Source organism: Callospermophilus lateralis, chromosome 10 (genome assembly GCF_048772815.1).
Source record: "Callospermophilus lateralis isolate mCalLat2 chromosome 10, mCalLat2.hap1, whole genome shotgun sequence".
Taxonomy (NCBI): Eukaryota; Metazoa; Chordata; class Mammalia; order Rodentia; family Sciuridae; genus Callospermophilus; species Callospermophilus lateralis.
This window is the reverse complement of record NC_135314.1, coordinates 99,589,558-99,607,372: the sequence shown is the minus strand read 5'-3', so window position 1 is coordinate 99,607,372 and position 17,815 is coordinate 99,589,558. Positions and strand designations below refer to the sequence as shown.

At 29.4% G+C, this 17,815-nt stretch overlaps 1 protein-coding gene across 2 annotated transcripts in view; it reads right to left on the bottom strand.

The window, feature by feature from the left end:
• Nucleotides 1–17,815, bottom strand: part of Si (sucrase-isomaltase) — a 77,578-nt gene that overhangs the window by 42,652 nt on the left and 17,111 nt on the right. Inside the window, exons 12-20 of one of the 2 annotated variants that reach the window (XM_076867721.1) lie at nucleotides 15,807–15,920; nucleotides 13,736–13,820; nucleotides 13,106–13,223; nucleotides 11,303–11,474; nucleotides 7,505–7,621; nucleotides 5,368–5,522; nucleotides 4,473–4,561; nucleotides 3,660–3,712; nucleotides 1,874–1,998 (exon numbers count right to left, since the gene is read on the bottom strand). In XM_076867721.1, the coding sequence (XP_076723836.1) occupies nucleotides 1,874–1,998; nucleotides 3,660–3,712; nucleotides 4,473–4,561; nucleotides 5,368–5,522; nucleotides 7,505–7,621; nucleotides 11,303–11,474; nucleotides 13,106–13,223; nucleotides 13,736–13,820; nucleotides 15,807–15,920 (1,028 nt within the window). Of the gene's footprint in view, nucleotides 1–1,873; nucleotides 1,999–3,659; nucleotides 3,717–4,472; nucleotides 4,562–5,367; nucleotides 5,523–7,504; nucleotides 7,622–11,302; nucleotides 11,475–13,105; nucleotides 13,224–13,735; nucleotides 13,821–15,806; nucleotides 15,921–17,815 lie in introns of both variants that reach the window. The other variant, XM_076867720.1, reaches the window with a different exon arrangement.

Genomic DNA, 17,815 nt, shown 5'->3' with positions numbered 1-17,815 from the left:
TTTCAAGTGAAATGAAAATAAAATGATGTCTTATCAATGCTCAATTCAACTTGCATCACCCTAAATTGCAGTGTATAAAGTCCACAACCTATACACAAAATAATGAAGACATGATCAAAAATTCTAAATATCTTTAATGCAATATCTAATATTAAAATAAAGATAATTGTAACAGGAGTAATGAGACATGTGATCAACAAAAATATTTATCTTAGTTATATATCACCACATATAGCACCGCTGAGGATACAATGTCCAAGTAACTGTTTTATACAGAATATATTCTTTCCAATACACATTTACAAAGGTGGTTTCTCTTGTTCAATACAGCTCAATGACCAATTTTGAGAGTGTGGTCATTAAAGTTACAATATAAGAATAAACAATTATAGAACACCAAGGTAATTTAATTACTAACATATAGTCATCCTCTCATTAATTTGTTCCTTCAAGTAAGTATATACAGAAAATAGCTTTTGATGGGCCAGGCACTATACAAAATTGGAAAGATAAAATTGAAAAAATTCACACAATTGTTTTCATGGAGTTTATAAGTCTATGCACATACATGGTACACAGAAAAGTAAATAATATACTTTCATATATATAAAACTTTCAGTTATAAAAAATGTAGCAAGGTAAGTCATGGAAGCCTTGCAGAAAATGGGAAATTAGGTGAATTAAAAGTAGGGGATAGGAAAGATAGCAGAATACAACAGTCACTAATATGCCATTATGTAAAAAGGAGAGTGTGTACCCGATGTGATTCTGCAATATGTATTTGGGGTAAAAATGGGAGTTCATAATCCAATTGAGTCAAATGTATGAAAGATGATTTATCATGAGCTTTGTAATGTTTTGAACAACCAATAAAAAATAAATAAATAAATAAAAATTTTAAAAAAAGAGACTTCTATGCTCTTAGACTCAATACTGCAAAATAGAACACCAGAATCGCTAAGTTTTCTTATTTTATTCTGAATATAGAAATATTTACAGTCCTACTAGAAAACTGTTTCTCTATTGTACTTTACCTAAACTGAAATATCTACTTCATTTACCAATGTTTTAAAAAAATTAATTATTTTGTCAACAAACTAAAGAGCCATCCTATGTAATACTGAAGTATGGAGTATTTGGAGATTTTCTTTTATTTGTTTAGTTTTATTGAGACAGGCTCTCCCTAAATAGCTTTGACTGGACTCAAATTCAGAGTTCCATCACCTCAGCCTTCTATAGGCACATGCTACTGAGTCTGCTCACTTAACAAATTAAAAGTAAAACATTTTAGGAGAAAGAAAAAATTGTTGACAGTGTGTGTTAAAAATCCAAGCATGTAAATACTGACACATCTTCAAATTGTATAACAAGAATTAGTATTTTATATTTTTATCAAGAACCAGAGATTATCTTTAATTCTCTATGTTCTAGAGAGAACATGACTAAATATTTGGTAATGAAAAAATATTTAATCCAATAGTGTTAATTTTTTGAATCAAGACATTTGCTATTATATATAAAAACTAAGTCTTTCTGTAACCATGAGGATTATAGTTAAGCATTATCTCTGTGTGTCAAATATGTTTTGGTGAAAAAAACTAAACAGTAATCTCTGATTCTTTTTTTTTTTAAAGAGAGAGTGAGAGATGGGGAGAGAGAGAGAGAGAATTTTAATATTTATTTTTTAGTTTTCAGTGGACACAACATCTTTCTTTGTATGTGGTGCTGAGGATCGAACCCGGGCTGCACGCATGCCAGGCGAGTGCGCTACCGCTTGAGCCACATCCCCAGCCCCATAATCTCTGATTCTTAAGAAAAATATGAACTCTTAAAACAAATTAAATTGCAGATTTCAGCTAGTGACTCATTTTACCTTGCTGTTGTTGTTACTGCTGGTTCTTGGGTAGGGATGATATAACCTCCTCTGAGATGTAACCCTATCTTATCTGCTGGAAGAGGAATATCAACCCGCTGTTTTCTCCATGGCCTTTTTGCACCCTAATATTTTTTAAAAATGGAAGGTCTTTTTATTATCAGTGAAAGGTTTAAATTCCATTCCACATTTTTATTCTGAGCATTCATATCAACCAAATGAATATGATTATGTTAATTTCTAACTTTTTAAGAAAATTCTATTCCTTTAGTTTGTCATATAAATCAAAGAAAAAATAAATTTCCTTTCTCTAAAATTCAAAAGATTGATATGGAGAAATTAACTTTCTTTGAATGTTAATTAATAATAATTTTAGATAACCCCACTCTACCATTTACTTTAAATTTAATGTGATTCTAGTAATCACAATTCTAAATTCTGATCAACAATTTTAGCATCCACATGAGATAGAGAAAACATGTGGTGTTTGTCTGGCTTATTTCATTCAACACAATATCCTCCAGTTCCATTTTGCGGCAAATGCTAAAGATATCATTATTTTAGGACTGAATAATATACTATTGTGCACATACATACAACCTTTATCCATTTATCTGCAAGTAGACATTTAAGTTGACTCCATATCATATTTATTTTGAATAGTATATCAGTAAACATAGAAGTGCAAGTGTGTTCATATAATTTCCTTTGGGATAGATAGATCATTTGGTGGATCTATTGTTAATTTTTTAAGAAACCCTCTATATTGTTTTCTGGAGGAAGCAAGACAGAGAGAGATTAAGTAATAGGTACCAAAGTGCGATTAGAAATAAAAGTTTTAGTGTTCCACAGTACACTGAGGTGTTAATTTTAGTTCACAATAACCCATTGTATATTTTATGAATAACTAGGAAGAATTCAAAGTCTCCAAAAACAATTTAGTGATAAGAAAATGAAAAAGCTAATTACTCTGATTTAATCAGCTCACAATATTTGCATGGATTGACATATTCCACCATACTTCATAAGTATGTACACTTCTTATGTGTGAATTTAAAAAGTTAAATGTTTAAGGAAATTGAAATGCTTGCTACACTGATTTGATCTTCACACATTGTGTACTTATGTCAAATTGTTGCACCCTATCCCAACTATGTACAATTAAAATAACAATAACAAATTTAAAAGATAGGGAAACTGACTGACTTTCACACACAGAAAATAAAGTTAGCATGTATAGTTTCTTCATAAAAAAAAATCATTGTTTTATAAAATTAAAGGCTCTGCTTAGCAAATTAAACAATATACAACAAAATGACTTTGAAAATAAGTATTTCTAAGAGGTATTGCCAAATGAAAATAATTGCACATGAATGATGTTATGTTGCCTTTACAAGAATAAAATGAAAATATTTCTACAAATGTTTAAAAATATACCATATAAAAGCAAATATATAACATTATTTCAGTAATCAAATACAATTAAATATATAAAATAGAAAAGCATTAAAGTAAGCTACTACTATATCCTAAAAAACTTCTTTTATTCCATTTTAAATGAATAACAATACCTCCTTAGACTAAATAGAACTTTACATTAAAGCATAGCTCATGTGCAACAGAGTATATTTTCACTATTTTTTTACACAGTTCTCAAAATATTCTTTTTATAATAATTACAGAACTCTTAAAAATAGGTATGCTACATGTTTGGAGTTAAGTTTCTATGTCTAGATGTTTGAAAATATAATAGTTATTAGCTCAAATGTGTATTAAATTTACTTACAGTTTCGTAGTCGTACCAAGTAGCATCAGGTATGAATGCATTCACTGATTCTGCTCCCTAAATTGAAGCAAGACAATATGTACTTTTAATTTTTTAAAATTCTTATCAAATAATATATTGGGCTTTCCATTTTTCAAGAGGAAAAAATTAAATTTCCTCTTTGTTGTCACACACTATTATCTCCTATGAATAATAATCAAAGTGCCATTTTCCTAGCATTACTCATCAAAATGTAAAAAATAAGCAAAATCAAAGAGGCAAAGATGAAATTATTTTAGGTATCAATTAAAATAATGCACGAATGCACTTATACTACTATAAAGTATGATCATTGTGAATGTAAAATATGTTCATTTCTGTATATTTCTCCACAGACACAAAATATAAACACAAAAAATAGGAACCACCAATTCGCTCCGCTATTTTTTTGAACACTTTCTCAAGATCAGATAGTTCTCAGATTACCTTTTACTTACACTTTAACAAAATTTCAACATTTATGTTTATTTAATGAAAAGCTCACTGATATTAATGTTAAACTTGATTTTGATTAAATAAAAAAGCTTTTACAAGAAAATATTAGTTTTATGCAATGTCTGTGCCTTTAATACATATTATATATTTGATAAGCATAGATTTACTTAATATTCTCATAATTTTTAAATGTCTTCTGCACTTTAGTATTCAATTAAACACTTATAATCTTGAAATAGTCCATTGAGTAACATCTATAACCCAGATGCTTCACAATTAAATATGGATTTAATAATACAAAGTTCCCTTTAAGCAATAAATTTATTAAATTTGTAAAACTTACCTGTTTCAAAACAGGAGTGATAAGTAATGCAGGCCCCCATAAAAACTCAGTATCCTCAATCCAGCTGCTTGTATCCTCATAAAACCTAAGAACAATGACAATGTTTAAGATAAAATAACACAAAATAAATATATCCAAATTCCTTGTTTGTTTGATATTTTCAGTTTTCCCTGAGTATCATTATTCATTTTACTTGCTTAGTAGGTGTGATTTTAAACCAATAGTTCCTACACTCTTTATGATTCATCTCACAGTTAAAAGGAAGGGAGAGAATAGGGAGAAATTAAGGAAATTAGTTCTGATATTCAAGAAAAAATCTTCCATAGGCGATATGGCTACTTTAAGTCTGTAATAAATTATTTTTTAATTTCTCCTGTAATTAGCTTTATCAAATACCACAAATCTTTCATATTCTACTCTCTTCCTTTTAAACGTTTTCATCTTAAAACTCCAGTTGTGAAATGTATTTGAAAAGGTCTTTAAGTCATTTCTTGAGGAAAGGTTTATTGTAATCATGTTATACAAGTATAAGCACAATTCACGTTTTTTAAGCATTTTACATTGTAATCTATATTTACATGATTTTACAATGCACACTTGATATACTTTCAATGATTCTGTGTTTAATCTTACTGATATAATTTCCCTAACATATTATATGTATGTTTTTCTTGTAAGTTTTATTCAGTTGTAACATTTCTATAATTAATGTTGTCCATCCAACAAATTATGTTTAGTAAAATCATTATGTTATTTGTCAAATTATATATATAACTGTAAATATAAGCAAACATAGATTCACTTGATATTGTAATTTATCTCTTCTTATCTTTTCAATGTGTGTCTTAATATATTTTAAAAGATATTTTAATTCTTATACATAGTACTCACTCATGAAGAACTGGTCTTGCTACTGTTTCTCCAAACACATGGGCTTTATAAAACAGAGTATACAGGAAAGGTAATAAGGTATAGCGAATATTTAAATAGTGTCTTGATGATTTGACCAGAAGTGAATTCTGTCCAAAAAATGCAGGATCCTGATGCTATAGGATAAAAAGGGAAATTAAAATAAGAAAGCTAAAATGTAAATGTATATTGATATAGAAATATTTTCATGTATTTCTGAAACACAAATTATATATATGAGCTTGCTTATAAAAAGCTAAAATTGTCCTTATTTCATCATCACAGTGTGATAAATATTTATATTTAGTTGATTATGTATTTAATAAGATTTACATTAGACATTTCTGATACAAATATACCCAGGGAAGATGACTTTTTTAAAACAAAAACAGGAGTTTCACCTATTAGTTGTGGTAGAATTAATTATTGGCTTCAATATTTCACTGTACTAACATCCTTGGCCATGTAATTTGTAGTCCCTATCATTGAGCAGGGTGTTCCTACCATCACAAGTTCTTACCATGCTTGATGTTGTGCTCAGATCTCTGAAGTAGTTTAGGTCAGTGGGATGACAGTATGTGTGTTATAATCAAGTACAGTATTGAAATTTGCTTGCTTGAGGATCTACTGTCTTGTGATTATCACTACCATTAGAATACACCCAGGTAGTCCACTGGCCCAGGAATATAGGGAGCAGAGCTACCTGGCCAGTCTGCAGTCTTGAACCTTGAAGTGCAGCATTTCTACTGAGCCCCAACTAACAGTCTACATTAGCTAACCTCCTCAGGTAACCTGTGGGAAAGCCAGTTTAGATCTTCTTTTAGGAAATTTACTCAAGATAGCAGCCACTGTTTCTCTGGATTTACATTTATGTTTACACCGAAATCCTGTTTCACTTTGGCTGCTCCTAACCATTGAATGCTCATGACAGGAATACTTTGCACACCCTATTCTAGGAGATGTAGGACTCTTTCAGTGGTCAACTTGGCTTTAAACATCCCCATCTGACCTCAATGAAACTGTGAAACTATGTTGCAATCCGTGATAATTCTCCTTACCAAATCACCTTCTCTCCTGGCCTGCTTCCCTGCCTGAGACCTGAATTGTGGTTTGAAGTCTCCTGCCCGTTTTTATGCTTCCTCTCCATTGTCCTTCACAAGTATTTCACCAATGAATCTCTAACACATTAATTCTGTCATACCATCTACTTCTTGGAAAACACCAATTAATACAAAGTACAATATAATTCATATCAGGATCTCCTATGGACATGAATTGCTCCTGAGTATCATTTGGGTGAACTACTCACCATCATTGGATGGATTAGGAAGTGGGTAACCTCCAATTTGCCCTTTTAATTCTTTTCCCTCATGCCACCTTAGAAGCCAAAATGAGGAGTTGTCATCTTCTTTTTAAAGAATTAAGTGCAGGTAATAAATGTGTTAATACTGAATAATTCTTAAACAGCACACATTTCATTAACTTAATTGTTTAACTGAACTTTACTCTTCTCTGAAAAATATATATATAAGGAACCATGACATGCTGAAATCTGGGCTGGCTGAACAGCTCCACATTTCCTTGTATTGGAGCTACTACTAGTTCAGAACCATGCTATCAAAGTCTTAGTTTTGTTTTTCCCAACCTATTTATTCCGGTTTTATTTATTATGGAATAATTTGGGACTCAAATTTTTTTGCAAAATGTCTTTAATTTTTATCTTTAATGAAAGAAAAATTGGAGATTCTTAATAGTATAATTTTTATGAAAACTAAGTTACCTGAAATTTACATTGCCAGAATCAAAGAATCCATACTCGAAAATCTTTGACTCTAACTTAAAATACAAGTAATTTAACACACATTTTTTATGACTGAGGCTTTAATAAAATATTTACATTATAATTATATTTTACCTCACGATTTCCTTACTTGATTTTTATATAATAGTTGTATTTGTATGTGTGTACATATGTACATATAAATGTAAATATGGGCATTGAGACAAGAACATCTAACTATTCTTTGCAAATTATTCTGTAATCTTTCAGATCATATCTTCTGTAGACAAATTTAGAACATAATTAGACCTATAGTTGTGGAGAAGAAAAGTCACTTGCCTGATATCCATCAGCATTATGATTTCTAGAAAATGGATAAAATGCTCCAAGTTGCATCCATCTTCTGCAAAGCTCTTCTGTAGTATCAGCCACAAATCCACAAATATCTGCTCCAACCTAAATAACAAATATATGTATTATTTATAGCATTAAAATTCTCAAATTTGCCAAGAGAATCACATTTTATGCCTAAACTTTACATATTTCTTTTTGAACCTATTTTTTGTTTTTGCTCCATCTTTACCTCTAATACCACATTATTTTACATACTTTTGTCTCCACTGTCTCTACACATTTTTAGCCTATGTGTTTACTTTTATCAATTTTCTTTTGATAAAATCATTAATTCAATGTGTAAAGATAAAATTATTGTGTTAAAATATTTTGCATCTTAATAAAAAATGAAACTCTTTAATTTTTATTATTATTATAAGAGTAATTGATAGAATAAAGCCTGTGACTATGTATTCATATTGATATTATGAAATAAATTATTCTAAAGAAAATTGAGTTCCACTCCAATAGACTTGCTTCAAGATGTCTACAGAAAATGCTAATTGAATGTAGTTATATTCTATTTATAATCATTTATTCATTTTTCTATGTAATTACATTGTACTATATGTACCAATAAATGATATGACGTGTCATTTGCATGTTTATTAACCATATAAATGGCATGTTGTATTTTCCATTTTTGATAAGATTCAACTATATTAATGTTACCCTGGTTCTATTTTTTTGTTTCAACCAAGAGATTTATTGGGGAGCTGCCAAAACGGGAAGAAAAGGAGGGGCAGAGAGAAAGAGAGCAGAGGAAGAGAAGAGAGAAAGAGAAAGGATAGAGAGAGGAGAGAAAGAAGAGGAAGAGGACAGAGAGGATGAGAGGAAGATGGCAGAGAGCAGAGCTACCCTGGTTCTATTTTGAATGGTATCTCATAACTATGAGAGATAGTCCTATGAAATTGATGTATATATTTCCTTATGAACATATAAAGTACTCTTATTAAGTATTATGTATACATAGATTTATTTTTCTGGTTTATTGGAAATATACATTGTTTAATCAGAACTGGCTATAAAAATGTATAAGCATTAGCAGTAAATACATGTTCCTACTGTTCATTTTCTTGATAGTTCTTGATATTTTCAGACTTTTTCATTTCTCAGCTATCTATATGAAAAATATATCACCCAAGTTCTACTTAAATTTTTCTGACTTCAATGGAAATTGAGATCTTTTTCTAATTTTATTGAGTTATATTCTTTCTATGGAATTGCCTGCTACACACTTTTTACTATGTTTTCTATTGATCTTATTTTGTATAGATTTACAGTATACTATAATTGCATTTTAATCATTTATTAGTTATATGAATTGAATATATTATTTCCTAGTATAAAGTTTCCTTTGTAAAATATCTGTTGATAAGAAGTTTTAGTTTTATAGTAATCAAATTTATAAACATTTTCTATATGATTTTTGCCCTTTGTGTCCTATTTAAGATGTAATTCCTATAATATAGTGTTATAAATTTATCTCTTTATATTTTTTCCTAAAATAGATAATATTAAAAGACAAAAGTATTTAATCTATTTGGTATTAATTTTTAATTTTTTTAATTTGTTTTAATTAGTTATACATGACAGTAGAATGCACTTTGGAACATTAAATATAATGGAGTATAATTTTTCATTCTTCTGGTTGTACATGATGTAAAATCACACCAGTCATATAGTTATATTTGTATATAGGGTAATGATGTCTGTTTCATTCTACTACAGTGATACAGCCATATCAATGTTTATATAAGCTCAATTCGCAATAGCTAAATTATGGAACCAACCTAGGTGTCCTTCAACAGATGAATTAGTAAAAAATATTTTTATATATATATATATATATATATATATATATATATATATATCATGGAATATTACTCAGACTTAAAGAAGAATGAAATTATGGCATTTGGATCTGGATAATATCATACTAAGTGAAATCAGCCAATCCATAAAAACCAAAAACCAAAACTTTTTTCTGAAATGTGGATGCTAATTCACAATGGAGGGGGGCTAAGAAAGAATAAGAGTTACTTTAGATTAGGTATAGGGGAGTAAAAGGAGTGGGAGAGAATGGGGATAGAAATGGTATTGATTTTTATATACAGTATCAGAAATGGGTTCATTTTATTTTGTTTTCTAAAAGTATGTTAAATTGTTCATATAACTACTTGACACTTTCCTCACAGATCAATGGATAGTACTTGTCATTTAACAAATTTACATATATGCATGTGCTTCTGTCTTATTTTAACATATTAATGAATTTGAACATCCACATCATTGTGGTAAACACCATTGCATTATCAAGTAGGAAAAATTCTCATGCACTGAATTTTGATTATAATTTGGGGAAATGCGTATCCTTTCTATTGTGAATTTATTGTTCATTAATATGGTAGAGCTTAAATTCATTTACTAAGCTGTTCTGGTTATTGTTTCTTAATTTGTACAATCAATAACATTTTGTATTAAAATACATTCTAATATTTTTTCTTTTTGACAAAACATGCTACAAATGCATGCATTTTATTTAAGTTTTCAATGAACCGCCTTTGTATTATAATTTTTGAAATTATTTCTCAAAACAATTTGCTTTAATTGCATTAATATGTCTTATTTTTGTTACATACACCTTTCTTTGGATCACTACTTAATATTAACAAAGTCTTTTTGTTTTTAATTAAGTATTTGAGGCTATCATTCTTCTTTTACACTAATATATCTGAAGTAACACAAGATTTGATAAGAAACATAATTGTTAACATTCAGCTATAAAGTTCTTTTTTATTGCTGTTTTTTTGCATTTCCATTCAGTTTGGTTTTCAGCGCTTGAATAATATGATAATGTGCTTTTTAATTTCCAAGTGCAAAATGGTGGTAGGGGGATCTTTATTGATTGTTCACTTAATTTTTTGGTGCTTGTGTAATTTCTACACATGAAAGAAAGAAAAAAGACTTCACCAAAATCTCCAAATATACTTTACATGTTTAAATCAAAGGATTCTCTGTGATCTTGAATATTAATATTATATCATATTTTTGCTTGATATAATTAGAGATTGTGCTGAATTTCTTTTATCTTTTTAGGTAAAAGAAGTAGCTTTATTTTCTGTGTGAATCTAAACTGATTATAAAAACTTTTAAATATAATTCTTTTCCATAATTTATATTTATCTTCTAAATTAGTTTCCATAATAAAGTTTTGTTAATTCCATTTTCCATACTGTAATGGTTTGAATAGTAGAGATGTCAAAATTTCAATTTTTTCATAAATTCCTAGAGAATGAAGACTGAGATTATTCCTATAATATCCTTTTTAATAATTTTACCAAAAAGCATTAAAGATGCCATTACAAGTTTATGTGCTGGTGCTAAGGATGCAGTTCTGTGACTGAGTATTTGCCTAGCACATTCAAATTCTTGGATTCAAGCCAGGCATGGTGGTGCATGCCTGTAATCCCAGCAGTTTAGGAGACAGGAGAATCCGCAATTCAAAGCCAGTCTCAGCAAAAAAAAGGAGGCACTAAACAACTCAATGAGACCCTGTCTCTAAATAAAATACAAAGTAGGGCTGGGGATGTGGCTCAGCGGTGGAATACCCTGAGTTCAGTCCCCAGTACCCCCTGTCAAAAATAAGTTCCTGGATTCCATCATCATGACGAAAAATGATAAGAAATCTAATATTCTTTTGGTTTTTATAAATATATATAGCACTGTATTGAGCTGCCTTACCAAAGGTGTTCCAAACAAACTGAACTCTAGCATTCCTGTGATAGACCATTCCATTTGTTCCCAAGAAGCAGTATTATCTCCTAACCAATGTGCAGCATGATGTCCAGATCCAGCAAAAGTTGACCGGGTGAGAATGAAGCTTCGCTTATTAGGAAAAACTTTTTCTACAGCTCTTAAAATGAAACAAAATTAATAAGATTTACCTTAAAGTAAAACTGATATTTGCTAATTTTAAAACTTTAGTTTCAAGTGTAATTTGAATATTCTCTGAGCCAATTCATAATATTTAAGAGCTTTTTCTCAAAAGGTTATATCAATTTTATTAACCTATCAATACTTACTAATTTAAATATATCGTGATCAAATACAGAAGAATACTTTTTAGAAACAATGAGATTATGAAAGACTTCACTCATTGTTTACCAAATCAAAAGCCCATGGTATCTACTCAATATTTGCATTGGTAATATGTTGTTTAAACTCATTGAATTCCTTTTATAAATACAAAGTTTATAATCTGAACTTAAATGTAATATTCTTTCTATAGAGTAATGACTAATCGTATCTTAGTGTTTACATTTTCAAGTGTTAGCAGGTAGTTATAGCACAAAAAAAGCTTATGTGTATGTAGCATTTAATTTTTTTTATTTTCTAGAAGTTAACTACCAGCAACAACTATTAGCATTATTCATTTTCATCTCTAATGGTGCCTGTTATTGATAGTTTTTTATCAGTGCCAAATTATTGGGAAAAGATAGAAAACTTTAATTTAACATATAAACTTATTCAGGATACCTTAGAAAAAATATGATATTTCCAGATGCTTTTTCCACATTACTGTTTTAATTATTTTGGATTAAATATAGATTTTATTGACTTAAATAATGTAATATATAATACTGTGGTAAGTATAAATACAAAAGCAATGCAACACTATGAAAATAGTGTACAAAACTTTAACATTATGGTGTGATTTGGGATGAGAAAAGCATGGATTGGAATTAACACTCAATCACAGTTATTTAATTGTAAGAAAATTATGAATATATTAAGAATTGAACCTATGTTTTAATGACTACTGCGTTATAGAACCTTATATAATATTTAAACATATGATGATCTGCTTCCTTATAGTTTTATATCAAGTAAATTTTTTACTTTATTGCATTTAAAAAGGACTTGGAAAAATACCACTTAAAAATTATACTTTAATTTTGATTGAAACACTTGATTTCAGAAAATAATCAAGGACCTGTTTTAGGAGCACCTTTGGCTCAAGTCAATTGCTTAGAAAACAATTGTACTGCTGAGAGTCACACGCCTGTAATCCCAGTGGCTCTAGAGGATGAGGCAGGAGGACTGCAAATTTAAAGCCAACCTCAGCAACTTTGAGGCCCTAAGCAACTCAGTGAGACCCTGTATCTAAATAAAATACAAAATAGGGCTGGGGATGTGGCTCAGTGGTCGAGTGCCCCTGGTACCCCTTCCCCCCCCCAAAATAACAAAATTATACTTAGAGATGACAAGCTGAATCAAAATATTGAAGAATAATTTAAATCTGATCAACAAATGATGATGTAATAACAAGGGTCAATTAAATACATAGACCACATAGTGATGAATAACTAAGGACCAAATTCATGACTATTAGTAATAGAACTGATACTTCTACTGACAAATTTTTAGCATGAAATTATTATTTCCTTTCTTTCTTACCCTTGTTATTTTCTAACTATACTGATAAATTACAAAAAATATTTCTAGACAAATACAAAAAGAGTTTCTGAATGAAATCATACTTACTTCTCTGTGGCTATAGCCATGCTGTATCCATACAGGCTGTGAACATCATATTGTTTCCCCCAGTTTTGCAGAGCATCCATGCAAAGTGTTTTAGAATACATGAGTTTGTCAAGAATATCTTAGAGAAAGCACATAAGAAACATGTCTTAAATAAAAAACTACAATGAATTAAAGTAAATTATAATTATATCCTTATCCTGTACTCTTACTGAGCTTGGAGAAACTATTAGCTTTACATTTATATTGATAAATGCCAGTGAAATAATATTTCCTAACTTAAATAACAAATAAATACATGGAAAAATAGCCATTAATGGGAGTATGAAAGCATATACATCTATATTATGCATCATATACTCATAGACTCATTTTAAATCTCTACAGTAGAAAGTTTATTTCATAACCCACTTGAATCTAATGTATGAAATATGATATGTCAAGAGCTTTGTAATGTTTTGAACAATCAATAAAAAAATAAAAAAATAAATATAATCTTACATTATATTTCATTTTGATTTCATGTTTTAAAAAATAGATCAAAGATTTGATTTATAAACATATGCTAGAATTAACCAGTTAACAGAAAAACTATTCTCAATTAAGACTTCTAGTTAACCAAATGAAATTTACCAGGAGTAAAAGGTGGATAATTCAAACTATTCTCACTGCACCCTTCTGTTGAACCTTGAACAAAGCTGGAAACTTCATTCATGTCCTAAAAGGATATAAAAATGAAAATCAGCAGATTTTAAATAATTCTATGTCACACAAGCAAAAATTCTCCAATTTTTAAAAAATACTTTATCAATGGGAACCACAAAGTTCTTTTATCCCTGAGGTACATCCAAGCTACCAACCTAAAAATAAGCAGAATTTAAATACCATCTCACAGAAGTATCTTAGCCAGCTTGAGATATTTTAGACACCCAAATGAATTTCACTTAAATGTTAAGTTTTTCACCTTTTTTCTAAATGGTTATATGAGTGTCTTCTTTGAGTTTCAATGGTTACACACACATTCCTAGCACATTAATTTATTCAGCATAATTATGTTTTGGATCACTTTTATTTAGTTTCTATGATATGCTAAGCACATGACTATCAACACTATTTGTGTAGCCCAAGTTCCTGTCTTTGCTCCTGAGAGACTGGAAATGGAAAAAAAAAATGCAAAAAGTCTTCATTATTCTAATTCAAATAGTACAACCTCAAGTGAGCTTGATCATATTCTGACAACTCATAACCTAAGCATCTTTATAAAGATTAATTTAAATGTTCCTATATTAACAGTAGTGCTGGAAAAACTTTTTTTTTTTTCTGATAGCTTCTCCATTTCATCCTCTCCTGCCTTTGAAGATGAATCCCATTCTTTGATTATATAGAAAATGGAGTATTCTTTCTTTCTTTCTACAGCACAAAGTCTCTTTCACTGTTTCTAAATTATCAATTATAATTATTATGGTTCTAATAAACCAAAGTGTTTCATATGTAGGAAAAAATCTATAGAATTTTTTAAATTCATAATTTAATAGCTGAAATGAAAAATAAAGCTCAATGTCATAGGATTTTTTTAAATTATTACTTTCTGTAGCTAAGTATTGGCAGTGTGATTTTGCTGATTTTACGTAAAAAAAAAAAAAGAAAAAACCAAAAACCTCTATTTTCATTCTATCAATAACATCATAGAAATTCAAAGATAATGCTCATTCTTTACTCAATTCCATTTTGTCAGAAAAAACACCTAATTTTTCCTTATTTGTATTTTTCCCAACATATTTGATATATAGATGGTCCCAAATAAATACTTGCAAAATAAATAATTTTTAAATAAATCAATTTATAATTAAAATATGACTAAATAAATAATTAGCACTTCAAGGACATAGAAATACTATGGACCTAAAACCCAAAAAGCATATGGTCCAGAATGTCTCTCCAGGGTTTCATTCAGTTGTAATACTTTTGAACAAAGTCAATGTTGTTCTATGTTCAAGCTCATTAAATGTTTTTCCGAAAATATAGAATTTCAGGATCATGGTGGTTTCTTTCACATAATGGAGTTACATTTGCCATAACATAAGGATTAGCTATCATCCAATATTTCTTTATACCATAAATAAGTTTAGTAACTAGCTATTTATAGTTATAGAAATAAAACTTCATTCCAAGAAACATCCAAACACTTGTGTTTTCCTTTAATAACTGCACAGTCATCTAGTATTTTGTTTCTTGTTGTTTCTTGATATGAATCACAACTTACTGCCAATTCTGATTGGTTTTATTCCATGGCTTACTAAAAGTTTCTAAAGAGTGAAGACATTCAAATTGATATTGCTTGACTATTGCAGACTTACATTAATGTTTTTGAAATTGCAAATAGGTTTATGAATTTCTACAGGATTATCCTCAATCTGATTAACTTTTTAAAGATAAATTATTAGCTATAAAATTCAACACTTCAATTTAAAAAGTTAAATTTATTCTATAAAGTACATTGCTACAGAAGAAACATCTCAATTTGTATTTCTTTTAGTTCCTCTCTAACCTATGAAGATACCAAATATAATATTTACAGGTTCTAGAAAACATTAAAAGCTTTTACTTTTATGTTGAATATATTAGAAAAATAGAGCTTGTTGCTTTTTTTATAGCTAAATTATTCTATGTTCATTGACCAAAATGACACTTTTAGACTACTTACAATCCAAAGTCCATCATAGTTCACTGTTTGATGAAAATCACTGCATTCATTTGCCCACCAATTTATGCAGTTTGGATTAGTGAAATCAGGATATACAGATAATCCTGGCCATACCTACATGAACACATTATTCACATAAATACATAAATAAAAGTACAAATACATAGTGGATTTTTAAATTAATTGAGTTGTGTATTCTAAAAATTATTAAAATTTTAATATTGTATATTTTTTAGGCATACACAATATGCTTTCATTATATTCTCAGGCCTATTTCTAGATGTGTTTAAGTAAAAACAGTTAAAAAGAAAAAGAGAGGAATATCATAAGGCATTTAAGAAGGAAAATATAAAAGAACTTTGGATGAGGCTGTTACTTTTTTATTTATTTTTATTTATTTTATTCTATTTTTAATATATGACAGAATGCATTAAAATTAATATTAGATATGCAGCACAATTTTTCATATCTCTGGTTGTATATAAACTATATTCACACCATTTGTGTCTTCATACATGTACTTAGGGTAATGATCTCCTTCTCATTTCACCATCTTTTTTACCCCCATGCCCCCTCCCTGGCCCTCCCACCCCTTTGCCATATCTAGAGTTCATCTAATCCTCCTATGCTCCACCTCCCAACCCTAAGGCTGCTACTTTTACTGTAGTTAAATTTATTTCTCAGCCTCCTTGTATATTAGATTAAAAAGTACACACACACACAAACTATATGTATATATACTATATGTATATATACATATATAAATACATTCCCATCTGAATAAAACAAAGCACATAGTTCATTTCTACAGAAATTTGCTTCCAAGAAATCCAGGTAAATAATCTCTTTTATATTTATGTCTTATCCACAATGTCACTATGATATTAAATGTATGCTAGGCCACTATTCCAAGCATTAAAGCATTTTTACAATTTTTAACATATAATCTTCATTTCGAATTTAGGAGGTGGGGTAGGTACTACTTTTATCATCACTTTATAAGTAAGGTAACTGCCATATGTAAATTTACCTTGTGGATGAGAAAAGTTATACACAGCAAAGTTAAGCATGTTGTTCAAAGTTACACTACTAAGCACTGATGTAGCAAGAACTCCAACCAAGGTAATTTTATTCCTTAGTCCATGCTGGTTAACACAAAACATACTATGCTACCTCTTTGTGATTTATGCTCCTCCAAATTATTTTACATTAATTTACTTATTGCATCCAATAACTACATTAAGCAAGAAGAATTCAATTTTAAATTAATTGGGATAAATATAGTGTTTATATCCAAATAATCACTACTGACTGGCTGGCTGATGTGGCCATAACCAACAGATAAATCTTTTTTTTTTTTTTTTTTTTTTTTGCACAAGGGATTGAAATTGATGGTGCTTTATCACTGAACCGCATTCCCAGCCTTTTTATTTTTTATATTGAGACAGGGTCTTACCAAATTGCTTAGGGCCTCACTAAGTTGCTGTGGTTGGCCCTTAACTTTGACCCACCTGTCTCAGCCTCCTGAGTTGCTCAACAGAATAGATCTCCAAAAATTATATTCCATGAAATATTAATAGGCATCATGTGTAGGAAAACTTGGTTCTAATGGGCTCATATTATTCAAGGAGATCTTTCTAAAGAAAATTTAACAAATGCACTAAGAAGTGATAGGAGCCAGGCTCAGGGACATACACTGTAATCCCAGCTATTAGGAAGCCTATGGATGGTTGGCAAGTTCTAGGCCAGCGGGGGCAATTTAGGAAGACCTCTTCTAAAATAAATTTTTCGAAAGGATTGAGGTGGTCCTCAGTGCTAAAGAACCACTGGGTCCAATTCTCTGTACTAAAAAGAAAATAAAAAACTAGAATATTCTTCATTATAGTAAATAATGCTATTCTAGACACATGTTTTTAAATTGATATTTTTGTTTCCCATTTTATTTTATGTTTTTGTTGTTAAGTTACAGAAGTGGAATTGCTTACTTATTGTGTCTAGATATTGTTTTG